Source organism: Glycine max, chromosome 4 (assembly GCF_000004515.6).
Source record: "Glycine max cultivar Williams 82 chromosome 4, Glycine_max_v4.0, whole genome shotgun sequence".
Classification (NCBI taxonomy): domain Eukaryota; kingdom Viridiplantae; phylum Streptophyta; class Magnoliopsida; order Fabales; family Fabaceae; genus Glycine; species Glycine max.
Window position 1 is genome coordinate 49605831 of NC_016091.4, and position 16435 is coordinate 49622265.

The window sequence follows — 16435 nt, forward strand, 5'->3', positions numbered from 1 at the left end:
TTTAATTAAAACAAGGTAATAGTTGATTTTCAAAGAGTAATATTTCAACACCACATGTCGAGAAAGTTGTAGCTAGAATTAGAACGGTTTAACTGCAATACCTGAAGACCTATATATATACACAAATGTTAAAGATTATGTCTAGTCTATATATAATATATGCCTATATGATTGATTAGAGGGCTCCGGTATTTAAAAATTGAAAATGTGCAATACCTGTAACATCTCTGTATAAGGGGGCTCCTCCTCCTATATATATATATATGAGGAGCCCTGAGACAACAACTTTTTTTTTCTAAATTAAGATCAATAATTCTTTTTTTTCATTTTTTTCAGTGTTTTTGAATTGTTAAATGGTTATTGTTATTGTTGTTGAAAAACCTTTGTAGTGAGTGTGTAACTGGTTCAAAAAAAGTAAAAAAGAGAGAGAGAATTATTCACTTGTTTGTTTTTTGTTCAAGAGAATGGAAGAAACAGCAAGTCTCATCATTTGGTCTGCAAGGAGAGGGTCTGAAAAATATATAGTATCTTATCTTTACAAACAATTAATGTGAAATAAGATCTTAGGGCAATTTAATTAATACAGACCAAAAATATTAATTATTTTCCTTCTTGTCCAAGCCCGAAGAAACAAAAATATAAGAGTAGGGATGTTTTGGCTTCTTGTATTATTTTCCTCTTCATCTCACTTAATATTTGAGCCAAATAAAGTAAACAAAGTGGAATATTTTTGGAAGGATAAATAGTTGTATAATGTTTAAAAAAATAAATATTAAAAGATTAAAACAGTAAATATATGTTAATCTATCATCTTTATTGTAAAAAATCATTAAATTGGGTATATTTATTAGAAATAAAAATTAAACCTTATCCTCTTTTCTCTATGACTTCAAAAATCAAGTCTTAAATCCTTACGATCACTCATGTGATCATCTATATAACATGATATATATATATATATATATATATATATATATATATATATATATATATATATATATATATAATATTACTAAAATAATATTTTATATATTAATGATTAATTGTTCATAAAGTTTGCTCCCATTAATATAAACTTTATTTTACAGAAATCAAATTGTTAATATATAACCTTGTTTGTTTACACAAACAATTAATAGCATATAATGAATCGTACAATAAAAACGTGGTGCACCAATTTTTAATGGTATATATTACTTTCATATAAAATGAAATTGTAAGTTAGTACTGTACTAGACTATTAGTATACATACACCTATATGATATGTATTATATTATTAGTTCCATTTCTATTGTAAATAAAGTTTATACCTAGCTATAATAATAACAAAAGTTTATACCAACAAGGCTAAACCAAATAAAAATAAGTTTATTCCAAATAAAAAAGAAAGACAAAATACTAAAATCTACTAAACTCAACGCCCATGGCATCAGCCAGTAGGAGTTGCTTCAAATCCATCGGGGGAGACTCTACGAGCTGAAAGGCCAAACTTAATAATTAATGACCAATTTCTTATTTATCAAATAAGAGAATACTCCAAAAAAAAAATACGTTTATTTATATTTTATTTTTGCTTTATTTTGCGTGGATACTTCAAATTTTTTAAGCATATATAATCTTGGATCTCGTCATGAGATTTATATATGTGTATAAAAAAATATTGAAAGAATTCGTTATTATTATTCCAGCATTTGATTATACACAAGAGATTAATTTCTTACCTATCAAATGAGATGATATTCCAAAAGCTAAAAAAATAAATACAAATCACGTTATTTTTTCTTCTTGAGTTTTTATTTTGGTTTTAAGGGGTATAACACCTAGTCACTCCACTTTTTCAACCCCAATTAATATTGCACAACACATGTATTAATGAGTTCACCGAAAAAAAAAAAAAAACAAGCACATGTATTAATGACTCACCTAATTCTTATTCAAAATAAAAAAATGAACCACCTAATTAGGCCGGCCATATATATAACTGAGAATACTGAAATATAAGATTTGAAAAGGTAAGGTAAGTTGTCATTACTCAAGAAAAAAGTAAGGTAGATGCTTTCAATGATCAAAGGTTGCCAGAGTAGCATACATGTGATTCTGATCATACAAAGAAAGAATATAAATGGGATTGAATATATTTAGGGCCGACATACATCAGCAAACTAAACTAAACGCAATGTACAATACATGCCAAAGAATAATGTCAACGGCGAAGGTCATAAGAAATTCGAGAGCACAAACACTGCCCTAGAAAATAAATAAAAAAATCCAACAAAGAAGGTTGCAAATTGCAGCTATCTAGAACTATAGTCACTGAAAGAGCAACAAATTTCCACTTTGCCCCCTCCTCTCAAACTACACAATATAACTCGACAAACCAATCCTTATCAATCTCCGTTCGGATCCAATTTTTTTGTATCTGTGAAATAAAAAAACTAAAAATTCAACAATAAACGCCAAAGAAGAATTTTTACTAATCTAAGAAATAGTTGAATAAGTCCATAGAAGGAGTATGCGGTGAAACAAAGCTGAAGTTTGAAGAAGGGCTAGGCAAGACGAAAGAACTACCCTCCATAAAATTTCTTCCACTTTGAAACATAGGACTCAAATCATGAAGGAAGCTAACCATACTTGGATCCGAAGAAGGTGGAGAGAAAAAATTTGAAGGAATGGGAGATAGTGAAGCTGGACCAGGAGACAAAATACCTTGAAACATGTTTTGTTGTGATCTCTCAAGTACACCATCACCTATATTAATCTCTATCCCTTGCACATCGCTTATAATATTATCCCCACTTGGAAGAACATGTTTTTTCCCCATAGGGGACATGGCTTTCTCTATGGTGGCGTAACGCGCCGCCGGCGACAACATTCCGGCGCCGTTGTTGAAAGGGTCGACATGAGTGTTGTTGTTGTTGGGCACCACTACAGAGGAAGAAGAACTGGACCCAGTGAGGCGTTGAACGAGGTTCATGAAGTCACTTGGTGTGGTGTGAATCACCTTGGGGGAAACGGTGTAGATTATTATGGGTTGGCGCGGTGGGGGTTGATGAGGGTGTGAGGGTTGTTGTGGTGCCAAGGGTGGTTTCTTGATTTTATGAGAGTCTTTGTTTATTCTGAGAGGTGTAGGGCGTGGACCTTGGAGTTGGAGTTCTCTTCTGGGTGATCTTTCTGTGGGAATAATGTGTGAGAATTGATCCATGTTGTGGTTAGAGGGGAAGGGTGGTGGCGATAATAATATAGAGGACTGGACAAGCATAGTTTGGGTTGTAATTTATGCTGGAGAATATAAGGGCTGTGACATGGGACATATAAAGAGATCTGGTCAGATGAAAAAGAGGGATTACTATAATGAAGGATTACAAGTTTTTGGTGAGAGGTAATTTTTTAAAGGTTTTTTCATACCTACGGCCGGTTTCGTGATGTTGTGGTTGTCTTGTCTGAACGCGTCTGGGGAGGGTTGGAAAAAGTCCTGGCCCCTCCTCTTTCTCCTTCTCTCTTCCTCATGTCATTGTAGCATGTGATGACATGGGTTGCAACTTGCAAGTGGATAAGTGTTGACAACTCTTGACAATGGCCCATGCATGTTGTGTGTGGTTTGTATTTGTGTCATTCAATGTGGGTTTAAGACTTTAGAGTGCAAGAGGGTTATGCAGTGAATCTAACGGGAAAGCCGTCCTTGAACTAGATATCTTTCTCCTTTGCTGGACATTAATAAGTGATTGTGTACTTTAGCTTGGTTTGATGGTTAATTTAGGTTATTAATGATTGTGTGATTAGTCAATATATTTGGTAATGAAAATGAGATTAATGGTTATCAATCAATTAATGAACTTATGAGGGACGATGGGTATAATTTTCACAAAACAATTTTGGAGCGAGTAGGTGTTTTTGTTTTTTTTTTTAATAGGACTTTTAAGTGTGATAAAGTTTCAAATTAAAGCTTAATCTCATATCATATTAAAATTATTAAAACTTGTGAACATATTTTATTGTTCTTAAAAATTATTAGATAAGGAAGAATCACCACATGTCTATAATCTTGATTAGTCTTTATATGATATTTACTTAATTTTTTTAACTTAAGAAAGAAATAATAATATAGCTAGAAGGGGAGTGAGAGTGAGTCCCATCTGAACTTTTCTTTCAGTCTGGACTGGGTCCAAATTAAGTCTTCATCGTGATCTATTGATTTGTAATTGGAGCAACAATGAAACCAAGAAAATCAATTTTATATTTATTAAGTTCAGGTATTACTTTTATTATTATGTTGGGGAATAATCTCTTCAACAAGATGATCAAAGAAATAAACTATACTTTTTTTTTCTTTTATATATAGTAGGGAAAAACAGGTACTCCTATTTAATTGTTTTTTTATTTTTTTTTAAATAGAAAGAAAGATAATAGAAGATAATGGATTATTTGTAATGTTAGTTATAAAAATGAAATAGTAACATATGAATATAGTAATAAAAATAAAATGAATATAAAAGTGTGTACAAAAATATCTTATTTTCTTTATATATATAGTTATATATTAACAAAAACACACCGAGCAACCTCTAATATTGTCCAATTTTATTACAAACTCAGGAAATCTTTCTTTCGGACCAATTAAGTTCGAGAATTATATATACGAAATGAATACCTACGTGTAGGCATGCATAATGAAATTTTAAGATGGACTTCATTTGAATCCCTTCGACTTTCACATTAATTCTCCCCGTTTTGTTTTGGCACAATAGGACTCGATACAGCCTATTTAGAATGTATTTTAGTCAGCACGGCATTTTATTTTTTGGTAAAACGTGTGACTGTGATTTCCTTTAAATTGATGTTTGGTGAATCAATCAGGACAAATTTAAGGTTTTTTATTTCTTTTCTGGATGGGATAAATTTAAGGTATAGAAGTACTACTGTGTTTTTTTTAACGAAGGGATTGTACTAAAAAAATGATTAATACTATTATAAATAAAATTCATTAGCTTGATTTTATAATTGAACAATTCACCCTTATGTATTGGTCAAAGTTAGAAGAAGAGAAGAGAGATAAACTGTGGTTGGAATCTTCCGACTGTTAATAAAAATTAATAATTAATATTTATTAATAAAAAAATGTATTGGTCCAAGAAAAAGTAACTCTACTATTTATCTTGAAATTCATGTATAAGATTAATTGTATGTAAAATTATAGATAATTAAATAATAATATAAACGCAGCGTAATTTTGTAATATATGAAATATTATTTATAGAATATTGTACTATATATTACTAGATTATGTTACTATCAGATCTTCTCTGCGTGCATGCCTTGTCCCTTTTGTTTCCAGGACGTCTAATCATTTACAAGGATTGTAGGTTGTATATTAGGCAGCCCTTTAGAAACCCTTATGACTCTCAGAAAAGTCTCGTTTTGACGGCTTTACTAGAAACAGTATGCATGCCTTGACTTTGCATTTATAACATTAGATACATCTAATGCAGTAGTCAGTAGTCTACACGTTTTAGTCTTTAGGTGTTAAATAACTTCACGAATACAGTGTTTATTTATCTTTAATAAAGATAAAAAAAAAACCCAATATTCCCCACCTTCAGTAAACAACGTCCCCAATCCTCATCATATATATTGAGCTGGAGACTTGATTTTTTATTTATTTATTTTTTGTCTGAATTCACCAATAGAGGCATAGAGCAAACAAAAAGCAAAAACATTTTGGTTACATATTTTGTGGAAAATATATTTAATGGTCTTGTTTTGTAAGAAGCGTAGTAGTTAAAGAAACATCTTTTAGTTAATTGTTAATTATAACTCAGTGAAAGGGAAGATCTAATTAAAGCCATGTACATGAATACATTTTTTTAAACTATATTTGGTTGAAAGCAACAACTCACTCAACTGCCATGAAGTTATTGTCTATATAAAAAAAGGAAAATAAATTCCCTTATGTAGGTCATGTTGAAACCGTGTTTATTTCTCATAAATGTTCAATAGGTCCACCTATTTAATGTTTCCATAAAAAAAAGAGATAAAATGTTTTAACATGATCAGTTTATCATTTTTTTATACTAATTTGATTTTTTATGAAATATATTAATTTGATTTGATGCAGGAGGATCTATATATTCTCATAAAAAAATATAAAATCATCAAACTAATAAATCGTAATCAATTCAAAATTACTATGGAGCATAAAAAAATAGTTTTATTTGTATTAATTAGTGTAACACTAATTTAATAATTATATATATCATTTTAATAAATTTTTCATATCTAAAAAATAAGTACTTGAAACAAATTATATTTCAATTTATTATTTGTCAATCGTCTCTTTAATGATGCTATGATTTTAATTAGGCGTGATAACATGACATTTCGTCTATCGTGTCATCACTTAATGAAAGAGGACTAATGCCAATAGTAAATTGAAATATAAATTTTTTTAAGTACTTAGTTGAAAAAAATGAACGGTAGGTAATAATGTGAAAATAACTTTTTTCTAAGTATTGAAAACATATTTAAATCATATATAATTGGTGTTTTGCGATCTATGATCAATATATGCATACAACATATTATGTCTTTCCTCACTCTTCCTTCACTATTCTCTGGACTCAAATTATATATCCCATCGTTTGATCTTATTATATTTTCTTTTAGTTTTGTCCAAATATTAAATGTACATATTTTAACTTTTTAATTTCATCTTTAATACTATCTTTTTAATTTAGTTCAGTTGGTTAAACATGATATATTAATAGGTGAGTTGTTGTAAATTTCAAATAGTATTTTTTTCATTCATATCAATAAAAAAACTTCTTATTAATTTAATGTATTTCTTATTTTGAATGAAGAATTATCTTAAAAAAATAAATAGGATAAAATTTCTTAAATCTATATAAAAGTAAATTACATATATGTTCATCAAATTATTTTAATTAATTTTTTTTACAAGTTTACAAATTTATTTGATCAAATAAATGTGTTTGAAAAATGATTTTTTCTTATTGACTAATAAGATTTTCTTTTAAACATAACAAATTTACTATTAACATTTTTTTATTTTCAATAAAATAATAAAACTTTTCATTTATCATTTTATCTGAAATTAAATTGTTTATTTTAATAAAACTCCTTCTTATCATTTATTAACTATAAAAAAATATTTTTTAGATTGGCTTAAATATATTTTTCATATCTAAAAAATAGATTGTTTTTTTATTATTACCTAAAAATTCATATTTTTGCCAAATAAATACCTAAAAAGAATTTGTATCAATTTACTAACCGTCGATAATCTCCTCCTTCCTTGAAGTGATGACATGACAAATAGTGTTATGTCATGTCTAATCACTAATATGTCATTATCTCTTCATTAAAGATGATATGTGATTTCACTGATATAAGATGTGATGACATGACGTTCAGCCTGTCATGTTATCATCACTTAACATGAAAAGATTAATACAGACAATAAATTGAAATATAATTTTTTTTAAGGTACTTAGTTGAAAAAAAATATTAAATAACAATATACTTTAGAAGCACCTAATTGGCTAGGAATGATTTAGGCTTCTAGATGATCCATTTACTAAGAAAGAACACCATGGCTACTAATTAACTACTACTACGTACACTTGCACTGCATAACAAAATGGAAATAGTAATCGATAAAAAGGTTTTACTCCTGCAGTCAAAGTAGCACTTTTAGATCAACGAGAATGTGGAGGTTGATTAGTGGGACCGACCATATATGGTTACCAGAACACTTGGAAAGGACATGGTCTTCCGAGAATTGCTGAAACGGTCTCTCTTTAATAGTTTAATTCATAGTTTCGTCTGTGAATTTAAAAACAGTGACAATTCAATTCGTAACTAAAAGGGACATAGTCGTAACATGCCATGTTTGAAAGTTCTGTCTACATATAAATCCCGCCCATTATGGATACGAATATGATAATTAACTTAATTTACTAGTCTTACAGATATTAATTATGGCATCATAACCACTTAACCAAATCTCTCACCAGTCCTCCACTAGTATAACTTACCTTATTGAAGTTGTCAATGAACTGGAGTACTGGACTAATCAACCATTTAATCAGTTGTTGTGAAATGAAACAAGCAAGTAGCTTCTAAACATTAATTTGACTTCAACTTTCGGCCTAGAGCTAGGATTAATGTCAATGAAATTATTACTTAAAAATGTTAGTACGAAATTGAGGCAGAGTTCAATCTTTTTATTAATAGGAAAGAAGGGGCCATTAGGAAACGTAATGAATATGATGATGGAGGAAAAGAAATCCTTAATAAAACCCCATATGGATTGGGGTACTTGAAGCGGCTGCATGTATGTGGTTAGAAACATGTGCCTTTCACTAAATCGTCCCTAGGAACCTTTGATAATAGACTTTTCCAGATATTTTGAAAAAATTGTATATGCTGTGATATATACTACAACATATGATTTTTTGTTTTCTTCTAAAGTTCATGTTTGACGATAGGTCAGAAAAAGTACGGAAAAGAGAACAGACCACAATGAGCTTTACAGTTAATTATCAATACTGAGGAAAGGTGCCTTTGCTTTATTGTTAGGCCTTTAGAAAAATTCTTAAAAAAGAAAAAAAAAACTGACTTTTACAGAATTTTATTTTAAATATCTGTAGTATCTAGAATCTAACTCAAATTTAAAGTAGTGTATAGGTTTGAGTAAAGCCCGACAATAGCCCAATTTGCATACCAAGCCCAAAATTTTAAGACTCGTAAGGCCTATTATGTCATTTGATCCATATGGAACTGGATCAAATAAACGAAGCTCCAACTCATTGTTCCAAAAAAGAATAAAGAAAAGAAAAAAAAAATAGCCCCCACTGGAGCGGGCTTAAAGATTTCTGTAGACAGAGATAGAAATACCATAGACTGCTGGCTTTAGTGGCTTATCACAAATAACTACGAAAAATAAGTACACAGGAGGGTTTGAGTTGAGCTGAATTGTTTGGTGCAAGGCCCAAGGGTAGTATTCCCATATCTTAGTATAACAACATGATAACTTTATTAGTTTATTTCAATCTAATCTATAATTTACTATTCATGATCTCATCTTAAAAGTTTATTCTTAGGCGTTGACTTGGGTCACCCTTCATAATTTGAGTTAATTGAGCTTTATGGATTGAGGCAACCCAATCTAATGGATTGGGCTTGAAGTCCAATTCACATCTTCAATGCTACTAAGTGCATCTAACTAACTTTCATACTCTAATCAACTGAATTAATGAGTTAACTATGTTATAAAATAAATAATATTATTATACATAATACTAAAATTTTTAATATATATTTAATGTGCATATAAATTTAAATAATAAATTTTGTGACAATTAATTTTGATATAAATCATATGAATTATTTAATCTGTATATTTTTTTAAAAATAAAAAATATTTACTATTACAAAATTTAGTATATATTAAATTTTTCAATAGTAAAAAAAATTAATGCACAAATTAGTAATTTAACATATTAATAATTAAAAAATTAAAAAAAACAAAAAACCATTTATGCATTAAATTACTAATTTGTATTGGTTTTTTGTTTTTTTTCATTTATATTGGTTTTTTGGTTTTTTTTAATTCCTTAAAGTTTTATTTTTTTTTACCTATTAATATGTTAAATTACTCATTTATGCATTAAATTTTTTTACTATTAAAAAATTTAATATATATTAAATTTTGTAATAGTAAATATTTTTTATTTTTAATAAAATATACGGATTAAATAATTTGTATGATTTATATCAAAATTAATTGTCACAAAATTTATTATTTAAATTTACATGCGCATTAAATATACATTAAAAATTTTAATGTTATGTATAACAATATTATTTATTTTATAACATAATTGACTCATTAGCTGAGTTGATTAGAGAGTTATGCTAATAACGTGAAAGTCATAGGTTTGAGTTTTGCTTGGGTCATTGTTTTTAAATTAATTCATCACAAATAATTTAAAAAAAAAACGTAAGACACTATCTTATGGAAGAAGCGTGAATGGCTTATTAGGTTAATTGTTGCACTAAAAGAATTGGTTTGTTGTACTATCAAAGCATATTTCTTAACCAATTTTATGTTTCCTTGTGTGTGTTATCCGAGACACATCCTCATAAAGCATGAGAAAAAGAGAGAGAGTGAAATATATCCACCATATGAAGGCTAAAGAAAGCAAAAAATATTTTATGGTCCGAGATCATATCTGCACCAAATTTAATCACACTTTTTAGTACAAAAATAGCAAATATATCACATAAAGAATAATCATGATTTCGAACCGTACAATAATTTGTATGTGGAACGTGTAAAATTAGCAAATTATTTTAAGTGGATGCTTATATTTATGCATAGCCAACGCCATGTTTGTGATACGCGCCTGCGTGGGTATCAATTCTAGGGGGGTGGTGTTCAAATTGTGCGTGTTCTTCAGATTGAATCAAGAATTTATATGCTTCTAACTATTTAATAACATCATAAAAGTTATTCTTTATTTGATGGTTAAATTATGCGTTCTTATTATATTAATATTATAATCAATTTTATAAAAATGAATGTTAGTGATACTCATTCTCACATTCTCTTTTAACACTTTTTCAATAATTGGCTAAAATTTATTTAAAATCATTAATTTTAATGAGTCTCACTTCAAAATCTAGGGAGAATCATTAAATGAGAATTGTAACCCATTAAAATTGATGATATTTAATAGATTTCAATCAATTATAAAAAATATTAAAAGAAAAGTATTAAATAAAGTGTTACTTACCATTTCTCATAATGGTAATTTCAAAGTTGCTTATATCCCAACCGGGTCCTCGAGTACGCAAAGGCCATTGGGACTTATAATCTCTCACCGCCCTGATCTGTAGTCTACAATCATGGTGGCTTTATTTATACTTCTGATTTCTGAACTTCAATATTCATCAAGCTCCAAGCACATGTGCCATCTAGTGTATGCTAGTACTATCATATAGTATTCTACTTAACGGTAGCATGGAGCTAGCTCGCTCATTAATTTGTTGATGCATGCACGCATTCATTATAGATGCATGGTTAGTTGAAACACATAAGATTCGCATATTGATCAAGTTAGAGCAAGTGGAGTCTGAACTTCAATTTGATTTTTTGGAACATCGTTAGCTATGCTAGATTTAATCAACTAATTAAAACTCTACTGAAAAACATAGAAAACAAAACAAATACCGAAGGAGTTTGAGACGTGGAAGCCACTGATCCTCAAGTATGAATACGTATGATAGCATCTTTCGTGAAAGCAACGTTAAACCCCCACGTGCCTCGAATGTTCTCTTTAGATCGAATCTCCACTACTACGATTGCAAGCTTTAGCTGCACCTTGCACTCATTATGTTCCTTTGATGTAACATCAATTCCCTTTGAAATTAATTGTATTTTAATTCCATATAGCAGCGCAATGCATGTATGGCTAGCTACTATCCATCAATTATGGCGAAGTTCTCCAAGTATATATTTTTAGATCAAGAGTACAACAAGTTCACTTGGACTCGGTTTCAGTGGACGAGGATTTATATTTTTAGAAAAAGTCATATCATTTGTGGCAACGCATATGTATAAATATTTACATAATACACTTGTCACGTATTCTTTGGACCATACGGGTGATCATATCCATTAGAATAGAGAACAAAATTTAAGAGTGGTACTTTAGTGTTATTTTTTAATCAAATTAAACTTTTATTTTGATAACTCACATACTAAAAATTAATACACACTAAAATAAACTTTAGTATTTAAAAAAAAAATCAACACTAAAATGCTATACCTGAGTTCTATCTTAAAACAAAAAGCTTAAACTAATATGTAGTTATAGTTCAAAGGGTTGAAAAAGCAATAGGACTTCTATCTAAAGTAAAGATGTACACTTTAGATGATAAAATATATTCACAATCGTTGTTTGAGAATTATAATAAAATTATATATATATATATATATATATATATATATATATATATATATATATATATATATATATATATATATATATATATGTGTGTGTGTGTGTGTGTGTATAATAAAAATATAAAATTAATTACAATTTCTACTATTACTTTTTCTTATTAATGATTTTTATTGTAGTTTATTCTTTAATGTACACTCCCCTTATTGTTTAGTTTGATTGGATTGGATCCTTTGAAGGTCAAGTTCTCCAAAAACTCTCGTAAATCAATTTTGAAGTCAAACAACTGTGAAATCCAATGATGTGGAGACTTAAAAGGTTGACCACTATATGGATGAATCAAACAAAAGAAGAACGCACATAATTGCGACGAAATCTATGGTCATTTGCGGATTCAGCATTAATAAATAATGATAGGATGTAAGATGTGCCACGTATCCAAGTTAAGCACGTGCTTTCCATGCCCGCAAATAGCCTTCCATGATGTGTATACATTACTGTATATATGTGAAACTTGTTCCATAAACCATAATTCCCCTCCTCTGCATCCAGCACACTGCATTATTTCACACATTCTCTAATGAATTTGGAAATCACACAATTGCCCCTGTCCCTATTTGGAAATGCAGTGTGCTAGTTGAATTTAACCAAGAGTATGGAAATGTATTATGAATTAGCAATAACTCGTCAAATCTCTAATGAACTTACCTGGAATTCATAAACTTCTGTTTTTAAAACTTATACAGACCTTCTTTAACTTTTAAAATAACTCAGTCAATTTATATTCTTTAAACTTTAATGGCTACACACCGTCAATATAAAGGTTTTAAAGTATGATCAACTAATAAAATATCATGATAAATATAAGTTTTAAGATAATTATAATAAAAATAACAAACTTATCATATGTAATTAGACATACAACAGTATAAAAATTATTTAGATAGTGTATAATCTATTCATTTTTTTTAATCATACTTATAAAGAAGCATGCAATGAATATGAATTAATTAATTTGTCGCCTACAATTAGTCTTGAACTCTTTTTTCTGTGGTTAATTTCATGTGCTTCATTCTATGCAATTTTGAGTCATGCTGTTTTTTTAGGAAAAGTTATGACATTGTTTGTGATTATTACGTATCAATGATAGCAAATAACTTTATTATAACATATAATAATAATTTTTAAATTAAATAAAAAAAAGAATTTACACGTTACATGAAAATTAATGAAGAATACAATGATCTTGAATCAAGATAATAATTTTTCATTTTTAGAGTGTGTTTAGTACTTTACCAAAACACATTGACACTAGCTTTTAACTTTTTGTTTTTGGTGATTTATGAACTACTATGTACCTTCTATTTGTATCAACAAAATCTCTATGATGTGTAACGTATGATGAAGGTAGACAGGTAGCATGGATGATGATGGATTGGTGATTTCCTTTGACTAAAGTAACCCAAATGAAGAAAAATCCAATGGCTATGAAACAGCACAGCATAACATGAAATTCACGTCAACATCACAAACTCGATCTCACATACACATGCACACCCTTCCTTAATTCTAACGATTCCCCAACCGCCCACGTTCCTCCCCTACGCCTCCCCCCACACTAGCTATATCACCATCCCCTCCCCCCAAATTCATTCTCATCATCCAAACTCATAGCTTCGTGTCTTGTTTGGTGTTGAATCACCTTCAACGCCAAAGCTTCCTCTCACACAAATCGATCACGTTCAACGTGCTTCGGAACGCGTACTTGATTCGTATAAAACAAACACACCACACATAATATAATGTTCCCACGCAGCTTTAACATTAGCGGCGGTGATGCGGGGCTTCCACAAATGTTGCATCCTCGTCACATGGTAACTCCAATGGAAGAACAACAACGTTCGAGGTGGAAACCCAGCGTCGAGGTTGCACCCAATTGCCCTCGCTGCGCCTCCACCAACACCAAATTCTGTTACTACAACAACTACAGCTTGTCCCAGCCGAGGTACTTCTGCAAAGGCTGCAGGCGCTACTGGACCAAAGGCGGCTCTCTCCGCAACGTCCCCGTCGGCGGTGGCTGCCGCAAGAACCGCCGTGGAAAGTCATCGTCGTCGTCGCGGCTACAACACCAAAGCCATCAACGCGCTTTTAGCTGTGAGAACACAGAGTCATCATCAGTAGGTGATGATGCCCAACAAAATAACAATGTGTCACGTGATATAGACATGGCTCTCGTGTTCGCCAAATTCTTGAACCCAAAACCAACTACTGGTGAGGATAACAATGGTTCACCTTCTTCCAACAATTACTTAACACCGGAAAGTGTAGAAATTGAGAATGATGCAGTGGTTCAGTCACAGAATAAGGCTTCATCGGATCCTGTTATTGTAGAGTCTGAGAATTTGAGTTTGGTTGAGATTGATGAGTTGGAGAGGTTATTAGGTGTGTGTGGTGATGAAGATGGTCTTTGGTCTGATGCTACCTTGTCGTCTTCGGTTACTTGGGAACCACCATTGAAGGAGTCGGAATACTCGATGCCGTTGAATGAGGATGATGGTGATCAATTGTTACCCATCATCATTTCTGCATCTACGATGAGCGACACTTGCTGGAGTAATTGGAGTTCCTTTGATCTTTCAACCATGGACGCGCTCTCATCAAGTCCTTCTTAATCAATTTGATCTCATTGATTTTTACCTATACTTTTTATTTATTTATAAGTTTGCGATTTTCTTCTTATTATTTGAAAAGAAGAGAAGAAACCGAGAGAGAGAGAGAGAGTTACTGCCACGTACCTTACATACATATGTTCCTATCGATGGAGGTAATCATAAAAATGTAGAATGTTATAGAAATTTTTTATGCTTAGTGGGTGTAGAATAAAGTTGTAATTTGGCTGCATATAGCCATATCATGGAAATGCAGTTGAAAAAGGAATACTCTCGGATCTGAAATTGTGTTCAGTATTCACACAGCCAATCTGTACCTTTTGGAATATTCTGTACCTTTTGGAATATACGAATATATTCTAATTTATATCTTTAATTATGTAACAGATGTTGATTTCAGTCACAATTCAATTTGGCGTATGAAAAATAATGGAGTAAATTATCACTTCCCTAAAAGTTATGATGCACACATCTAATATGAATATTACGATCCATATGGGATAGACAAGTCAATTCTACAAAATATAGGATACAATACATTTAAGATGTGTTTAAGAAATTTAAATATTATCGTTGACAGTTGACACTAATAATGTGGACAATATGTTAATTAAGTTGCTCACTCATTATTTAAAATGTTTAAATTTTAAGCTAGTCCACATTTCTTCGAGTATACCCCTGATTGTGTTCATAATTTAATTATAAATGAAATGAGATAAGCATCTTGCAGTAAAAAAAAAAAAATACTGATATGTTAATTTAGCTATTTTTTATACGACTGAGACGGGTCATGTTTGGGGGCCCAAAGTAGATGAATTTTGGACCAGATTCATGTGATTGACTAGAGAGTGTTGCTAGGTACACCTAGCATTACGGATCAAATTAAAATAATTACCTCACACACTATATAATGTGGATTCGCGTATATTTACAGTCACTATGGGACGTAAAAACAAATTGAATTGAATTATTTGAAAATTTAACTGAATCATAAAATAGTTCATCTGAAAATAACTAAAATGTTTTGAAGCAAATCGAATTATTCTTTAACCGAATCGAATCATATTTTTTTTGTGCTGGTATTGAGAGTAGAATAATTTTTACTCTTTTTTAAAATAGTTATCTTTTTTATAGTTTGGTTTGGTTTATTCGTTCTTGAACGGTTTAACGTGACAAAAATATCATAAATTATATTTTTTTCTCTTTTACGGAAATGAAAGAAGATGAATAGATTTACAATAAAATCAAATAAGTTAAGAATAAATTTTAAAAAATATATTATAAATTTAATACTAGTAATTAAATTAATTAACTTTCTTAATAAACATAAATTAGTCCATTGATAAGAAAGTATTGAACTAAAATAAATAAGTATGAACATTTTTTAAAGTTATTGATCATCCAAAAAAGCTCGAGATTTTGTAAATAATTTATGTATTAATTTTTAAAATTTAATTATAAATTGGTAAAATAAAAATAAAATTTTGTAAACTATTCAAAATAAAAATATATAAAATGATATAAAATAAAATTGAAAAGATTTATATATTGAATATTTTTAATTTATAATTTTTATAATTTGGAAAAGATTAATAATTCTTAATGATGCATGAAAAATAGCTTATAAAGTTAAATAAAAAATTCAAGTGTCTTAATGGTTTATTACCTTATCTTTGAGTAAAAGGTCATAGGTTTTAATCCTACCAAGATAAGATTTTTTTTTTTACTTTATTTAACTTCTTATCACATAAGTATTATGTCATAAACAACTTACATAAACG

At 29.7% G+C, this 16435-nt stretch overlaps 2 protein-coding genes across 2 annotated transcripts; one reads left to right on the forward strand and one right to left on the reverse strand.

Annotated features, from left to right (window-relative positions):
* Nucleotides 1–2105: 2105 nt before the first annotated feature.
* LOC100813603 (protein MKS1) lies at nucleotides 2106–3459 on the reverse strand. Its single transcript, XM_003522504.5, has one exon. The coding sequence runs from the start codon at nucleotides 3258–3260 to the stop codon at nucleotides 2475–2477; it is 786 nt and encodes a 261-aa protein (XP_003522552.2). The 5' UTR covers nucleotides 3261–3459; the 3' UTR covers nucleotides 2106–2474.
* A 10186-nt stretch (nucleotides 3460–13645) lies between these two features.
* Nucleotides 13646–15008, forward strand: LOC778117 (dof zinc finger protein DOF3.5). The gene has a single exon (XM_003522505.5). It carries the CDS (start codon nucleotides 13788–13790, stop codon nucleotides 14655–14657), a length of 870 nt encoding a protein of 289 aa, XP_003522553.1. The 5' UTR covers nucleotides 13646–13787; the 3' UTR covers nucleotides 14658–15008.
* The last annotated feature ends 1427 nt before the right edge of the window (nucleotides 15009–16435 follow it).